This window comes from Equus caballus, chromosome 14 (assembly GCF_041296265.1).
Source record: "Equus caballus isolate H_3958 breed thoroughbred chromosome 14, TB-T2T, whole genome shotgun sequence".
Lineage (NCBI taxonomy): Eukaryota > Metazoa > Chordata > Mammalia > Perissodactyla > Equidae > Equus > Equus caballus.
This window is the reverse complement of record NC_091697.1, coordinates 103,224,126-103,240,814: the sequence shown is the minus strand read 5'-3', so window position 1 is coordinate 103,240,814 and position 16,689 is coordinate 103,224,126. Positions and strand designations below refer to the sequence as shown.

Sequence of the window (16,689 nt, the reverse complement as noted above, 5' to 3'; positions counted from 1 at the left end):
TATATATATTTCTTATTACAAATCACAGTACCACAAGACCAAGGAGGTTTTATGTCTGTGCATTATATCTGTTAATATTTACTTTACTAGAAATTAAAACTGAGAAATTTAACAAATATTTTTAAAAATTAAAAAAACAAATATATTTGTTAATTCACTTAAAAATAAATGTAAATGTTAACAAAAATAACCTATTTTTATTTAAAATAACTATATTTTCCAAAACAAAAAGAAATTTAGTGAGAAGAATGGCATGTTTTACATTTTTGCATGACTTTTAAATATCTGGATTAACAGAAGCATCTGGATTCTCATATCTGCTTCTGCATTCAATTTGTCATGATATCACGTATCATACAGCCTCTGGAAAACTCCACTGTATCACTGTGAGCAAATGAAAGGCAAAAAGGCAAATATGTCTCAATTACTATGAAACTAACTTAACTTCACAGACACCCTGAAAGGATCTCAGGGACCCCAAGGGGCCCCTAGACCATACTTGGAAACCAATGGTCTAGTGAATGGAACAGATAACTTAACGCATTTTTAGTACTATCTGTGGGAAGAGTACTATCTTTGGGAAGACTACAAAGTTCCTTGAGAACACAGAGAAGGGAGCACTAACTTTGGAGACGGCCAGGAAACTTCCACAGAGGTAGTGACATCTGATCTGAGATTTGAGCCCAAGTCCTTACCCACTAGGCCCTAGAGGGATCTGTACACTCTCCCTCCCACTTTTTCGGAGTGTCTTCTACCCCTCCTCCTCTCTCACTTGGCTATTGCGCCTCACCAAGTGACCAACCTTGCTTTCTTTTTCAAGCCTTTCTATTTACCGTTCCTTTTGTCTGAACAGCTCTTCGCCCATATATCCCATGGCTGCTCTTGGCCACACCTGGCCATCTTGAAGGTTAAGGAGAACTATTCCTCCATACACCTGTAATCCATTCAGGGCCCAATCTTTGGGAAATTCTGCCTTACACTAACTGTTAAATATGTGCAGTAGGAGCCATACTGAACAAAGCCCATGGTAGCAGCATTTGTAAAAGGAAAAACCAGGTGGAAAAAATAAAACTAAGTATCCATCAACACGAGGATGAAAAAACCACTAGCACATTCACACAAGAGAATTAATTAGAGCCGTATGTTTCAACATGAATAAATCTCAAAATATGCACAAAAAGCAAGTTATAGAAAGATTCCTACAGTATGACATTATTTACAACTTTTAAAATTTTAATTAATTTATATTTTGATAGGCAATAGATGATTTAAGATTATAAGAATTTCCTCCCATCCCTGTCCTTCACTTACACAGCTTCTCTCCCAAGAGACAACCAACACGACCAGTTTCCTGTGTATCCTTCCAGATACATTTTGTTATATAAAGTTGTTAAGTGTGCAGAACAATAATACGGTTAACGTATACCTACATATAAACTAAAAGTTTAACATATGCACGGAAATGATGAAGACCAAATTCTGAATAATTACTTATAGGCAAAAAGGAAGTGGAACAGACTCAGAAACAGGCACTTCAAATGTACCTGTAATGTTTCATTTCAGGTTTATTATACTTTCTCTAGATTTTTTTCATACATGAAATAATTCTTTTTTTCATAAAAGAAAACAGATGAAGAGGGTCAGATTTGAGAAGATAATTAATTTGGTGTTAGATGGAGTTTTGAAACCGGAGGATACTAAAATAAGGACATTCATTCAATACTTTAAAATGAGTCTAAAGATTAGGAGAAAGGTGGAGACTGGAAATTTACATAAAGTGATACTTAAAGTTCTAAGAATAAATGTTCAGACACACGTATACTCCATAACTTAGAGTATAAATTCCTTAAGGACTGGGCCCAAAACTTTGATATTTTAAGTTTCCCTGCAATACCACCTACTGCTCATAATTAGATTTCAACTTACCTATACCCCTACTATTTTTCTTAGGTTTCAATAAAACAACCTGGAATGGGTGAGTCTATTTATGTAAATACCTCAACAACAAGCAGTTTTACACACACACACACACACACACACACACACACTCCTATTAAGTTAGAATCAAAGGGAGATGGTGTTCTGGTTAATTCTAGGTAAACTACAAAACCTTTTCTGATCGAACTATAATAATCAAAAATTTTTCTACAATAGACTAGTCTCCTTTGGAGTTAAAAAATGCTATAAAGTTGTTAACTTTAAACAAATCTTTGATATAAAAAGGTATTTTCTTATCCTTTATTTCTCTAATAAAAACACTAATAAAAACAAAGACTATATTACAAGTCTTTGAAGGTTATTACTTAGAGCTGTTTTGTTGCTCTTCCGAAGTTTAACCAGAGAAATCATCAATCTTTCTCCATTTCAGTCTCTCGCTTTTATTTACAAAGTGAACTTCTACTTTCACACTCTTGAGCTGTTCCCCTTCATATTACCGACCTCTTTTACAGTTTCTTCCGTTCCTGACTCAATTAACAAATACATATTAAATGCCTGTCTTGTGAAAAGCAATGTATTATATATGATCCCTCTGGTCACTGAAAAGATGAGAAAAACTACTTGGCCTTAAGAAAAATCTTCATATACTTTGATATAAAGCAGAGTCCTTGGAACTTATCTGAGGTTTGGAGATCTAAATTATGACACTACTAGTAATCTAATTTGAAATAGACAGCAGTAGATTTATAGATCTTTAAAAGTTTCATAGAGCACAGATGTGTTTCAGGCAATGGACGCCATATTGAAAGCATGCATTAAGTATTGTTCAGAAGCTGAGGATCATTTAGTGAAAAGGTAGACACCTACTTGTTCCAATAACCTTTACAGACAAACCCTGAGTCAGAGCATATGTATATACATAAGGCTCCATAAGATATTTCTTTAGCACAGGTGAAACGGTCTCAACAACAACAAATACGGAACTTGGTTAAAAACAAAACATTCAAGAGGGTTGGGAAATAACTACAATCTAGCATCAGAATTGTAGGAATGTCTTCTGAGAGCTGTGGTGAGTCATTTACAGATTTTAGCATAAGGGCTCTCAACAACTCTCTCACTTGACTAGCCTTCCCTAAAATAAACCATATGCACGTGCAGCAAGAGTGGGCCTGGCCTTCGCACGTTGTGTTAATGATACTGATACGGTATTTTTAAGCTGTTAAAGAGACAAGGTCATGACATAAACAGAGATGTTTTTGCTGGGGCTTTGTAGCAGGGAATCACTGCCTGAGCAGTTTATAGAAAGACAGCCATTACAAAGTCCTAGAGACTACTCAAAAACACAAGCTTCACGTTCCTCCATTTTCCCTCCACAGCCAATCAGGGAACATGATAAACAACTAAAAAGTAAGCTTTTATCACAATTTAAAAGAAAGCAAGTTCCAGGGTCTCTCCTGGGGATCAGTAACCATTCATCCCTATGTCCTCAATCCACACTGCTTATACGTCTACAGAACGATGATAATGATGATCATGACAGCAGTTGGAACATATATCCAACACTTACTACGTATCAGGCAATTGGGCTAACTGCTTTACAAGATTATCTTATTTAATCCTCCTAACAATATGAGAAAGATACTATCACTAACCCATTTCCCAGCTAAGAAAACTCGGGCTTTTAAAGGTTAAGTAACTTGCCCAGTATGTAGTATAGAGCCTGGGATTCATCTGTTTAACTGTAACTGCCAGAATAAATAACTATAGTAACTATTAGGCTGTAATATTGTAATTGATTCAGTAGCTCCCTATTGCTTAATAGGTCAAAAAAAATTCTTATAGAGTAAGGTTTCATTCATTCATTCGTTCACTGGGAAGGCTTCTGTTGAGCATTTATTGTGTGCCAACACCATACCAGGTGATTCAATGACGCAGGTGGAGTGAGGATGCTAAATAAGTGATCTTTGGATTAGTCAGATCTTTGATGTTATTAAAAAATCAGCTCTATTTGGGAACATAAAACAGCATCATACAGGAATTATGTTCTTCTATACATGTATTATTGGAAATGGAATACTGCGATAGACAGATTACGTGATCTAATAAGCATTTATATTCTAAGGGTTCTAGACTATTAACAACAAAATTTTCCAACCTTCTTATTACAGATTTTCAAAATTTCTTACCAAACAAAAAAATGCAATAAAAACACAACACATCCATTCACACACACACAAAGGGGTCAAAAGATCTTACATTTCCACATTCAACTTGCAAAATAATATAGTTCATGTTGAGAAAACCATGGTCAGGAGTGGCCTTAGCTTTCCTCCTTTCCAGCTTGAAGAGACGTCTGGTTGCCAGCTGTGCAGCTCCTAAGAGTCACTGCTTGCCAAGCAGTTGGCAGAAGGCAGTGAAGAGCCTACCAACTGCAATCCATTTGACACCGCCTTTGACGATTGCTTTGGTGAACTGGATACAATACAGAAATTCCAAAAGGAGCTGGCCATTTTGGCTGAACTTACTTTAACTCAAATCAAAGGGTTATGATGTGGGAGAAGAGGAGAAAAGATGACAAAGCCCCTAAAGCTTATAGGAATAATTTACAGGGCTATGTCCTTAAACTCTTCCAGACACTGTCCACCACACTTCTATCCAATATTACTGTAAATATAGGAAATGTGGAAACAGGTAAAGGGGAAAACTATATCACTACGCCTATGTAAGTACATGTGTCATTCATATTTTTCACTTTTATGCCAGTATAATATATATATTCAGTATACACAATGTATCTCAGTATAGTTTGATATATATTATATATGAATATAGATATTTAACTAATGACATAGAGATTTTACTTACTTTTTATGTTGTTTTAATGCCTGCAGTACACAGTATATAGGTCATAGACAGTTGCATATCAAAGGTATAGGTATAAAGAAACTTGGGAAGATGCCACAGTTTGGGAAAAGTGCTTGCTTTATTAAAAAAAAAAAATCAATACAATTTCCCCACAGATTCGTGATGTAAAATTCTATAATCAAGGCTTGTAGATTTGTAATTATGGTATGTCAGCTACATTTAAACAAGAGTGTTAAAAGATTGTTAAAGTTAAACTAACACAATTGCAGTGTGAATTGTCCTAGTCTCATTCTAATCTACTGGTGTCACTTTCATTTAATCAGAGGAAAACTATGGGCCAATGTCAGTGCTATTTCCAATGCCCTAACATTCTTTGTTCACACTGGATTTTAAGCCATTACCAATCTAAAATGGTTACAAAAAGATATATTTAAGAAAGCATTTTCAATCAATTAACTCACTCATCAGTGGGCTAGTTTAGTACGTTTTACTGAAAATAAGCTGGCTTTAAAGTTATTAAATAATTTTTATGTTAAATAGATGAAAACATTTTGTTATTGCAGAAGAATTTCTTGAATTTACCATAAATCTAGTTAAAAAAACCTTAATCCATAAACACAAATCCTGCTTGGAAACATGGTAAACATAGGTCATTTAGCTGAAATATAACATTTAAAACATCAATCCTCTATTTTTTTCTACTTTAGTGAAAATTTTCTAAATCACTTAACAATTTAAATTAATAGAGAAAAAAAGCTACTCCAGCAAGGATTCACATTCACATATTTACAGGGTGCAATTAAGTTTTAAGAAAGGAGCAACATTCTATTCACAGGTGTACTATCAGCGAATAGTCTCCAAATCAATCAGAGAACACACAAAACAGTGCTATGTGAGCTAGTTACAGAAGAGGTACCAACACAAAGTCTCCTCGTTTGCCTGGGACTTTCCCAGTTTTAGCAATGAAAAGTTTCACATCCTGGGAAACACTTCAGCCCCAGGTAAACAAGGACAACTGATGCCACCAAGACATCAAACAAAAGGGGTGGGAGGAGTTACAGTTCTGCACTGGAGAAGAATAAAATTAGAGTAATATTTGGTCAACTCCCTGCTGGGGCTGCCATATTAGCTGTGACCCATTCACAGACATCAGCAGGTCTAGCAATCTGCCTGGAACATGGATCCAAATCTTTAAGAAGAGCCTGCCAGACCCAAACCTACCAGGCAATACCCACTAAGAGTGAGTCACATGTGAATAAAGGCTGCTGCTCAAGAAACCTAGTAGAATTATCCATCCAGCCCTAGTGTGCACACATCTCTCGAGTTTCATAGCCAGGATTAGCTCTGGAAAAAACAACTCTGTTGCTGGGAAGGGGCTATTTAAGGAGTACCAGGAATCAGAGGCTCAGGACCAAGTCAGCCTCATTGCTGTCCAACTCACAGAGACTTTTATAAGCCATTCTTAGTAAATAGACCCTTTCCTTGCTCCTAGGGATCTAATCTCTCTGGAAACCCATTTCCAGAAATCAGATCCTTCGCCTTTGTTCCATGGGAGGTAACCAAGTTTCTCTAGGACTAGGGCACTGTGAGGCCTCTGCCTATTTCCTCTAGGGCCTAAAATAATGCCCTTGAAACTAGCTTCCACTTTGCTTCCTAACGTGGCTGCCATCCACTAGACTGCCTTCGCCGTTCTGCCAACAGGCTGAGACATGTGCGCATCTTCCACTCACTGTTTCATCTCCCTGTTGCCACATACCACCATCTACTCCGTGCCTGTTTCCGTAACATCCCACCTGCCTGTCCAGACTTCTTCCTAAAACCCACTACAGGAAACTCATGGGTCACCTGAACCACTCCAGCAGATGTGATCAGACGCTGAGCTCTAAGAATCCGCCCTCTCTAGTGCAGTCTGCCCAATCGGACTCCAGGACTAACACTAGAATGTATTTCTAGCAGCGGTCACTTCATGGAGAGAAAGCTGAAGCCACTGGGGGCATGAATGATGACTTTAAAGCTCTTCTTCCAAATAAAAGTGCCTCGTGAAGAGAAATGAGGCTATGGGAAACAAACATCTGACCAGAAAAAGTACCAAGAACAGAAATTGGTTTTTAGACCACTGCTCTAAGAAACCGATGAACAGAGTCCCATTCACAAAGCCAAGAACATGGATGAATCATGAAAGTGATCAAGGAGGCTTTGAAACCAAATTTGGAAAACGGGGAAAAATGAATCCCTGTTAAATCCTTATTACAGAAAACTTTAAAGTATATGGAGAAGAATATAATGAAGCCCCCTGATCATTCAGCCCCAATAAGTATTTATATGTTGCTACATCTGCCTCATCTATTTTTCTCTTTGCTGAGGTAAAATGTAGAACTTTTGTGTGCGCGTGTGAGGAAAATCTGCCCGAGCTAACATTCGTTGCCAACCCTCTTCTTTTTTTTTTTTTTCTGCTTGAGGAAGACTGTCCCTGAGCCATTCCCCCCCTACTTTGTAGGTGGGATGCCTCCAGAGAACAGCTGATGAGTGGTGTAGGTCTGCATCCAGGATCTGAACCTGCAAACCCTGGGCTGCTGAAGTGGAGCACGCCCAACTTTAACCACTCGGCCACAGGGCCAGACCCCAAAACGCAGAGTTTCTAAAATAGGATACTAAGACAGAAGATGGAAAGAGTCATAATAAAATAATTTTCAGGAGAAAAATAACAGAAGAGAGAGTAGGAACAATATCACGGATTTAGATGGTTATCCACCAAAACAAAATATGAGTAATAAACAGCTAAAACAGAAATTCTACTTTTTTTTTTAAAAAAACACATCTCATTTTAGTATATAAGAGGAAGTTCTACACCAAATGTCAGCAGAAAAGCCATTAAATAAAGGTATGGGGGGGGCCGGCCCAGTGGTGCAGCGGCTAAGTTTGCACATTTCTCTTCTTTGGCCCAGGGGTTCCCTGGTTCGGATCCCAGGTGCGGACATGGCACGGCTTGGCAAGCCATGCTGTGGTAGGCGTTCCACATATAAAGGAGAGGAAAAGGGGCATGGATGTTAGCTCAGGGCCAGTCTTCCTCAGCAAAAAAAGAGGAGGATTGGCCGCAGATGTTAGCTCAGGGCTAATCTTCCTTAAAAAAAAAAAAATGCATGGGGGTCAGCCCAGTGGCCAAGTGGTTAAGTTCGTTTGCTCTGCTTCCACAGCCCAAGGTTTCGCTAGTTCGGATCCCGAGTGTGGACATGGCACTGCTGTCAAGCCATGCTGAGGTGGCATCCCACACAGCACAGCCAGAGGCACTCACAATTAAAATATACAACTATGTACTGGGGGGCTTTGGGAAGAAGAAAGAAAAAAACAACCCAAGACTGGCAACAGGTGTTAGCTCACGTGCCAATCTTTAAAAAAAAAAAAGTACGGTAGACATTTCCATTAATTTATAAGCAATTTGAGATATTATAGAAATTTTTGAAGTGGTTTCACAAAAATGATAAATTTACAGGAGTATGAAGAATCAAAAATAAAGTTTAAAAATGCTCTATTACTGAAAACAAACTGAAATCAAAACTTTGTTTCCAAGCAGTTTCCGTAAGTACTTGGGAATTTTTGAAAGCCTAAAAACTTAGCTTATCAATTATCTAAATGAGTGTGTTTTCTACTTTTAACTACTTGTAAGCATTTAACTACATGAACTGAGTAATTTTATAAACTGGTATAGATCATTAGGACGAGAATGACAAGGCCATAAAGTTAATTAATGGAAAACCACCACCAGAAGTCAATTCTCACGACTTTCAGTCTAAAACACTCTCCATTATATCCCGATACTTTTGCCAAAGAGATTTACTGAAACGACACAACCAACGTAAGTCTATCAAAACGGAACAACACAACTCGGGGTGGGGGCGAGCAGTGAAAGTGCAGATTATTTCTATTTCCAATTATACATAATTCCCTTCCTATTATCACATATTTTTAAAAAGACTCTTTTTAGAGTGTTGTAGCTTAACAAGTTGTAGATCAGAATCCTTGGTTCTTTTCCTTGCTCTGCCACTAACTAGCAGTGACCTTAGACAAGTTTAGTTTTTCTATTTTAACTTCATTAAACCTCAGTTTCTCATCTGTAAAACAGGAATAAGAACCATATCACTCGTTAACATTTACCAGCCACTGGCTACTTGCCACACTGTGTTGAACAGCACAGCAGGCGGTTCCTGTAACAACTGCAGGAGGTGGGCACTTAAACTCCACGTTACAAATGAGGAAACTGAGGCACGGTGCCAGGTAAGATACTCAACAGCACACAATAAATGGCAGAATCGAGACGTGAACCCAAGCAGCCTCCCCCGAGAAAAGGCAGCGCCTGTGCCTCCTGCTCGCCCCGCCTCCTCGCCGCCGGGACCGCGAGCCGGCTGCCCGGGAGCGCAGGGGGGCGCCGCGACGACACTCGCGGGCGGGATCCTCCCAAGGGAGTTGATCCCCGTCCGCCCAGTCCTTCCCGGGGGCACCTCTCAGGGCAGGAGGAGGGGTGGGCAGCAGGGAGGCGCCGCCGGCTGGATGGGACGTTCGCCCCGTGCGGCTCCGTCTCTCCTCGGGAAACGCCTCCCAGAAAGTCCGATCTTCCCGGGCGCGAGCAGCAAAGTTCCCCGGCGCCCCGCAGCCTCGGAGCGGCTCCCACGGCCGCGCGGGCGGAGGCGGCCTCGGGGCGGACGGCGCCGGGCAGCGGAGCCGACGACAGCGCTGGACGTCGGCGCCGCCTCCTCAAGACCCGACCCCCCAGGCCTCGCCGCGATCAGGCCCCCAAACTTCGCCCGGGCCGCGCGGCCGCCCCGACCCCGCCCTCCCCGCCCCGGTCCGGTCGGCAGGGAGGCCGGGACGCGCGCGGAGGAGCCGGCTAAGCCCGCCCGCCCCGCGCCCCAGGCCGCCCCACCGCCCGCCCGCGCGCCCAGGCGGGGCCGCCGCTCCCCCGCGGCTCCCCGGCTCCCGTCGGAGGGGCGAGGGCGGCCGGGCAGGGCGCTGGGACGCGGGCCCAGCTGAGGCCTGGGGCCCGGCGCCGCCTCGGGCCTGCTCCGCCCGCGCGGGCCGCCATGAGGCGAAGGCACGCCGGCGCCGCGGCTCCCCGGTTCGCGGCCGCTTACCGCTTCACCACGCCGGTCTTGATCTTGATCTGCCTCACGCGGGGATCGGCCATGGTCCCTCGAGCGCCGCGGGAAGGAGGGGCGCGGAGCCGGGGAGACCGCGGACGGAGACGGCGCGCGGCGGCGGGCGTGGCGGCGCGACCCAGCGCATGCGCACACGCCGGCGGCCCGGGCGCCGCTGCCCCTCCTGGGTGCGGGGTCGCAGGCCCGGGAGGTCGCCCTTGGCCCCAGCGTCCCACACCTCCACCTAGCTGCTCCCTCGGGAAACCTGCGACAGCCCTCCGTTCAGTGCTAGAATAGCCCTTCTGTTAGTTTGCACACAAGTTACACTTTTCCCGGTCGCCACGGCCTGGGTGTTTGGGAAACTTCACTATCTCCCCCAAGATTGGTTTGGCCAAGACGTTGCTTTGCGAGATTATCCGCTTAATGGACAGAGTGACCTAAAAATCGTATTAAGGATACTTTCGGTGTCATTATCTGGCGTCAAACGGGGGCAAAGTGATGTATATTTAAAGAAAGAAACTTAGCATCACGCGCACAGTCAAGAAAACCCTTACCCTCTACCTCAGACCCTGCAAAAAATGTTTGTAGTTAATGTACCTCACGAAGGAGATGACTTCAGGGATGATTCAAATAATCGTCACCTCTAGTGTATCTTAAATATTCAACTTACAAGAATGTGTGTGGCACAAAAGCTTCAGCTTTGTGATCAGACGAAGCGACTGACCTTGGGGGCTCCATCCTTTAATGAAGCTGGATGACCCTGGGCACACAGGCCGCTTAACCTCACTGCTGAGCCTGTTGCCTTGTGTGCAAAATGCAAGTAATAATGCCCGCTCCACAGAGCAAACCTGAAGATTAAGGCTCAATGCTTGACCCACAATAGGTACTCAACAACTCTTGACTGTTGTTTTATATTTTCAAAAAACATGTCTGTTGATAAAATGAGTCATACCTCCCATGAGCTCTAGCAGCCTCTTCCTGAGTCTCCCAAAGAATGCAGGGCAGAGCTTCCTTTGTTTTGTTTTCTTTCTTTTTTTTTTTTTTGCTGAGGAAGATTCGCCCTAAGCTGACATCCGTTGCCAATCTTCCTCTATTTTGTACGGGAGCCACTGATAGATGAGTAGTGTGGGTCCGCACCTGGGAACGGAACTGGGGAACCGAACTGAGCTTCAGAAGTGGAGTGCACAGATCTTAAACACTAGGCCACCAAGGCTAGCTTTTGTTTTCTTATTTCTTGGTGTCATCCTTCAAGGACACCTACCTGACTGTCTTTACCTTTCCCTACACTTGATTCACTCATTCTGGCTTTCATGGCTGGCTCTGGAACACCCTTCTACCCTGCCAGTTCAAGACCCTTAGTTTAAATTCAGGATCAAAACCCACCTCCTGGAGAAAGTCTACCATGACTGAGCCCTGCTGATTCAATGCTCCCTGGATGCTTTGGAATCACCCAATATTAATTTTCATTTTGGGTCTATTTCTTTTGAAAGCTATGGTTTGAGTCCTTCACAAGGGTGTGCTCACTCTCCTACTTGGATTATAAGCATCTTTAGAGACAAGAATTTCGTCTTCCATAAATCTTCCTCCCCCAGCTCCCACCTGTGTTCTGCACACAGCGGGTGCTAAATTCAATAAATGTTGTCATCCGACTGGCTGGCACACTGAAATACAATTTGAGGTGACACAGCAGAACAATGAAATACTGGAGTAAAAACAAAACGAAACAAAAACCAGCAGACTCACCACAGCCAAATATTACAACTAGAAACCCAGTAGATCATTAATATAAAGTTACCGGGCAGACCCGTAAGGCAAAGAAATGAAAGCAGCCGGACCCACAAACCAAAAGCTTGTGCAGCTAGGGCCCACGCTACTGTCAAGGATCTTCCTTCAGTCAGGCAACAAAAGCCGTGTAACGCTTTATATTTTCCTTTGTGGTTTCCAGACCTTCAGAGCTCTGTTTTGTGCTGATCTGCAGCAGTGTCCCTCAGCCTGGGTTTTCTGATGTAAATAAACATCTACCACGTCCCCCAACCCCCAACTCTACCTCCACCCTTTTGCCCTTTTTCTGTTTGTTTTAATGATTTTGTATCCATGATGTCACTGTAAACCAGAAATAAATAAATGTAATGCACCAGCCAACAGACCTCTGCTGCTGCTGCTGCCCAGGCCCTGGCCCTCGGGGGCAGTGTGTGTATCTGGGTCTCAGGATACGATAGTGTATACTGAGGTCGTGGGTTCAGATTGTGGAGTTTGGGCCCACCCCCAAGGATAGCGGATCAGGTGGAACTGTTCCAGTGTCAGGAGTTTAGTGGTTAGTGTCAGGACTCGTGGCTAGGAGCATGGACTCTGGGCCACGATGCCTAGGGTCAAATCCAAGCTCTGCTTCTTACTAACTGGAAACTTGGACAAGTTACTGACCAATCTACGTCCCAGTTTCTTCACCTGTAAAATGCGGGTGATGAGGGCCGGCCCGGTGGCACAGCGGGTAAGTGCACACATTCCGCTTTGGCAGCCAGGGGTTCGCCGGTTGGGATCCCGGGTGCAGACATGGCACCGCTTGGCAAGCCATGCTGTGGTAGGCGTCCCACATATAAAGTAGAGGAGGATGGGCATGGATGTTAGCTCAGGGCCAGTCTTCCTCAGCAAAAAGAGGAGGATTGGCAGCAGTTAGCTCAGGGCTAATCTTCCTCAGAAAAAAAAAAAAGTGGGTGATGATAATAATGCCTACCTCCTAAGGATGTTATAAAGCTTAAATGATTTAATATTTGTAAAGTGCTTAAGACAGTGCTGGTACTTATTAAGCTCCATACAAACTCATTAAAATAAATAAGTCACCTGGGAAAGAGGTCCTAAGCAGGAAACTAACAGCACAGTAGGATGCACATTCATATGAATATAGAAATGTACGTGTTATCATTAGTGAGATCATACTGAATCCATGTTTGACTGTTAACTCCATATAAAAAGGACTCATGTTACACTTATTCACCACTGTATCCCAGCATGTAGCAATGCCTGGCACACAGTAGGTACTTAATAAATATTTCTCGAATGAATACATGCTGCTTTAAAACTTTTTTCCCATTTAACAATATGTTACTGAGCCTTCCCATTCCAGCAAGAGGGCTACTAAGATCATCTGAAACATCCCCTCCCTCACACACACGCCATCCTTCTCTGGGCCCTGCTCCTTTGGGTCTGGACTTTGAGGAGGCAGATGGACAAGAGGTCATTTCTTGTTAGTATAGGAGACTACTGCCCACAGGAGGCCTGCAGGATCTAGGCAGGGAGATGCTCTCAGGCATTTGAGATAGAAGCTGTGGAAGCTGTGTTTCTCACTGTTTGGCACCCTTCTGTTCTGTTATCCCTAAACCTTAAGTGAGTTCTGTTTCAATATTCCAGCCTGGGCCTCAGGTGAACTATAAGAATGAATCTATAGGGGCTCTATAAGAGACAAGTTTATGAACATTTAAGACTGAGGGTTGAAGAGACCTGAGAGATCCCCAGGACTGAGTGAATCTGGCAGAACCAGAGGAAAGTCTAGCCGTGTCCTCCTTGAGAGGCGACTCTTCCGTTGCTAGTCTTGGAGGGTGGAGGTAATATTTTATTAAATACTGCAGATACTGTTACAAATGCAAGTGGTTTTCCCCATGCACTTACAGGGCTGTGAACTCAGTCTCCCCATCCCTTCACGCCATTCCCCCCAAATGACTCCGAGCTCCTCAAGGTTAGAGGCCACATGACAGTCACCTCAGTGTCCCCAGCTGCAAGCTTAATGCTCAGTGCCTAACAGATGCACAGTCAGCATTGGCTGAGTTAAATAAAAGTCAAATATGAGACTGAGATTTCTAACTTTGATGAAAACAAGAGGGTGGTCATGTTTTTATCTTCCTGGAACTCTGAGACAACCTGCATGCAATGAAACGTGTACGGGCTATGGGGCCAATGTGAAGTTGCTCTGCTGTACTTCTGTTGAATAAAATCCTATGGCCAACTGGAGAGGCACCCTGGAGAGATTACTTAAATAAAGGAGTGCCATCGATGAAAGTGTATTTTTGTGAAATGTCTCTGATAATTACCTCTAGATGCTTGAAAGCTTTGAAATAGTTCCTTCATCACTAGCAACAGCACCTCTCCTGAAGAGATCTAGAAGATGCCGTTCCTTCCCTTCCACTTGTACGTCTTTTCACATTCTCTCGGCCCTCCCTCTTACTGGAGCCACCGCAGTGGCATGCAGTCGCACTCAGGCTTTGACCAGCATCGCATGAGTACGGCTGGACAGTGCCTTGTTTCAGGCCTGGGCCCCGTGCCCCACCTAGTCAGGAGACAGGCATGGTAAACTGCTCAGGACCCAAGTATGCACAACCAACAGAGCAGAGGAACGGGAGCCTGGGATCAGCGCTTTCCCCTTTCACTCTCCAGGCAGCAGGCAGTTCTGACACGTTCCATAAGGCACTCCAGACAGCCCATGGAAGCAAGGACCCAGTGGTGGTGAACTCAATAATCCACACTTGCATTGGCGTCTCTTCTTTCCCTGTTTCACTTATCTGTTCCTCACTCCTGGCCTCCAGAATCACTTTCCTAATAAGTAGGGTAATAATATCCTGCACTTGGGGATACTGTTCTTACTCATTTATCGGGTGATTCAGAACCCTGCCAGCTTTGAGTGGGGCACAGAGCAAGAGTGGGCTCTGCACCAGGTCCAGGCTGCAGGGCAAGCTTCCCTGCTATTAAGATCGTATGACTCAGCAGATCCAATGATGCTGAGGTGTCTGGTGGATAAGGATGCTGTGTGGAGTCACTGGTAAGTCCTAAGAGGAGAATAGCATACGGACCATGCCTACTGTGGTAGAGAAGTACTCACTTTTTGAAAGACGAGTCCAGAAACACTCTGGGCCCCAGTAGAGAGTTAGAATTGGCAATGTGACACCAAGAAACTATAGGACCAAAGCCACCAATTGTCAGAAGAGTATTATCAGATACAGCATGAGTGGGCATAACATAAGCCATTGTGCAAAAATGGTACATTTGGGATTGGGCCAGAGCAGGTCCAGAAGGCATAAGTAAATTACATGAACCAGTGTCCCTGTCTCCTAGGACATCTGGCTCTGTTAGTCACACCAACACAGCTCCCTCAACTCAAACCTATGACCTCCCTGGGGATTCCTGTTGACTAAAATTTTCTTATGGGAAAAGAAAAAATTTGGGCCTCTTCCACAGATAGGTCAGTACAATATGTTGATGTTAACTATGTATGGACTGCTGCTGCCACATAGTCCACTTAGAGGTTGCCCTAAAGGACACTGGGAAAGGGAAATCCTTCTCCTGCTGCAAAGTTGCAAGCAGGACACTTGGTCAATCCCTTTGCATGAGGGTAAAGAGGCCTGAGGTATGGACTCCGGGGCAGAGATGAGCGGCTTGACTGGTTGGTCAGAGGCCTGAAAGAAACAAAACTGGCAATCATGGAAAAAGAAATATGGGAAAGAGGGCAAAAGTGCACAGGAAGCTTGTGATTTTGTGTCTCATGTTAATGCCCAGCAAAGAGCATCGACCACTGTGGAGATACTCGATAACCCAGCAGACAGAATGACTTATCCTGTGGATGTCAGAGAACTTGTCTTCTCGGACACCTCAGTTCTAGTCCACTAACAGAGGGGCCATTGTAGCAGAGATGGAGGCTGTGGTAGGCAGCCTCTAAGATGGCCACCGAGGATTCCCGCTTCCCGGCACTGCCGCCCTTGTGTCATCCTCTCCCCACAAGTATGGACTATTGACTCAATTCTAATAAACAGAATATGGCAGAAATGGTGGGATGTCACTTCTCACATTAGGTCATTAAAAAGACTTCCATCTTGGGTGCCCTTTCTTGCTTTCTCTTGGGCCATTCACACGGGGGTAGCCAGCTGCCATATCATGAGGCAGCCCTGTGGTGAAGCCCACTTGATTAGGGACTTGGGCCCCTCGGGAACCATGTGCATAAGCTTAGAAGAGGGTCCTCTGGGTTGAATCTTCAGATGAGACCGCAGTCCCAGACTATAGCTTCACTGCAGTCTCTTGAGAGAACTTGAGCCAGAGGCACCTAGCTAAACTGCACCCAGATTCCTAACCCACAGAAACTGTGAGATAATAAATATTTGTTGTTTTAAGCCACTAATTTCGGGGCAATTTGTTGTGCAGCCATAGATAATGACTACAAAGGGTGTGCATGGGCTCCCCTTCACCAAGGCTGACCTAGCGACTGCCACTGCTGAATAGCTAACCCACCAGCAGTAGAAACCAATACTGAGCCTTTGATATGGCACCATTCCAACAGAAGACTATCTGGTTGGCAGCTTGATTACACAGGACCCCTTGCACCCTGAAAGGTGTAGTGTGGCAACCATGAGAATATGCCACTCAGGTCTACCTTCAAGAGAAACTTCTGTGGGGAGCATAGTTGACCGTCAGCCTCCCGCTTCCAACCTATGGATTCACATCTTCACACCAAGGCCATGCTTCTGTCCCAGCCAATTATTGAGCATAGCAGGGGTACTAGAGTCAGATGATTCCTGTCCAATGTGGGATTCCTTTAATGGAAAACCTTTGCTCAGGAACTCCCTATCAACCTGGTCAAGACTTTATAAGAATTGCACTCCAGTCTGAAGTTTTTTCTGCCCAATCTTTCCTTCCCTCCTTCTTTTCACAGGTGTCAGACCAGACTTTCCCTGCAGTCTGAAGTTTCTCCCTGCTTACTCATGTTCCCTCCCACCATATC

The 16,689-nt window shown here is 43.9% G+C and overlaps 1 protein-coding gene across 1 annotated transcript in view; it reads right to left on the bottom strand.

The window, feature by feature from the left end:
• Positions 1–10,221, bottom strand: part of TBCA (tubulin folding cofactor A) — a 71,857-nt gene extending 61,636 nt beyond the window's left edge. Inside the window, exon 1 of the mRNA XM_014730798.3 lies at positions 9,930–10,221. Coding sequence (XP_014586284.2) covers positions 9,930–9,982 — 53 coding nt within the window. The 5' untranslated portion in view covers positions 9,983–10,221. The remainder of the gene's footprint in view (positions 1–9,929) is intronic.
• Between the last annotated feature and the right edge of the window lie 6,468 nt (positions 10,222–16,689).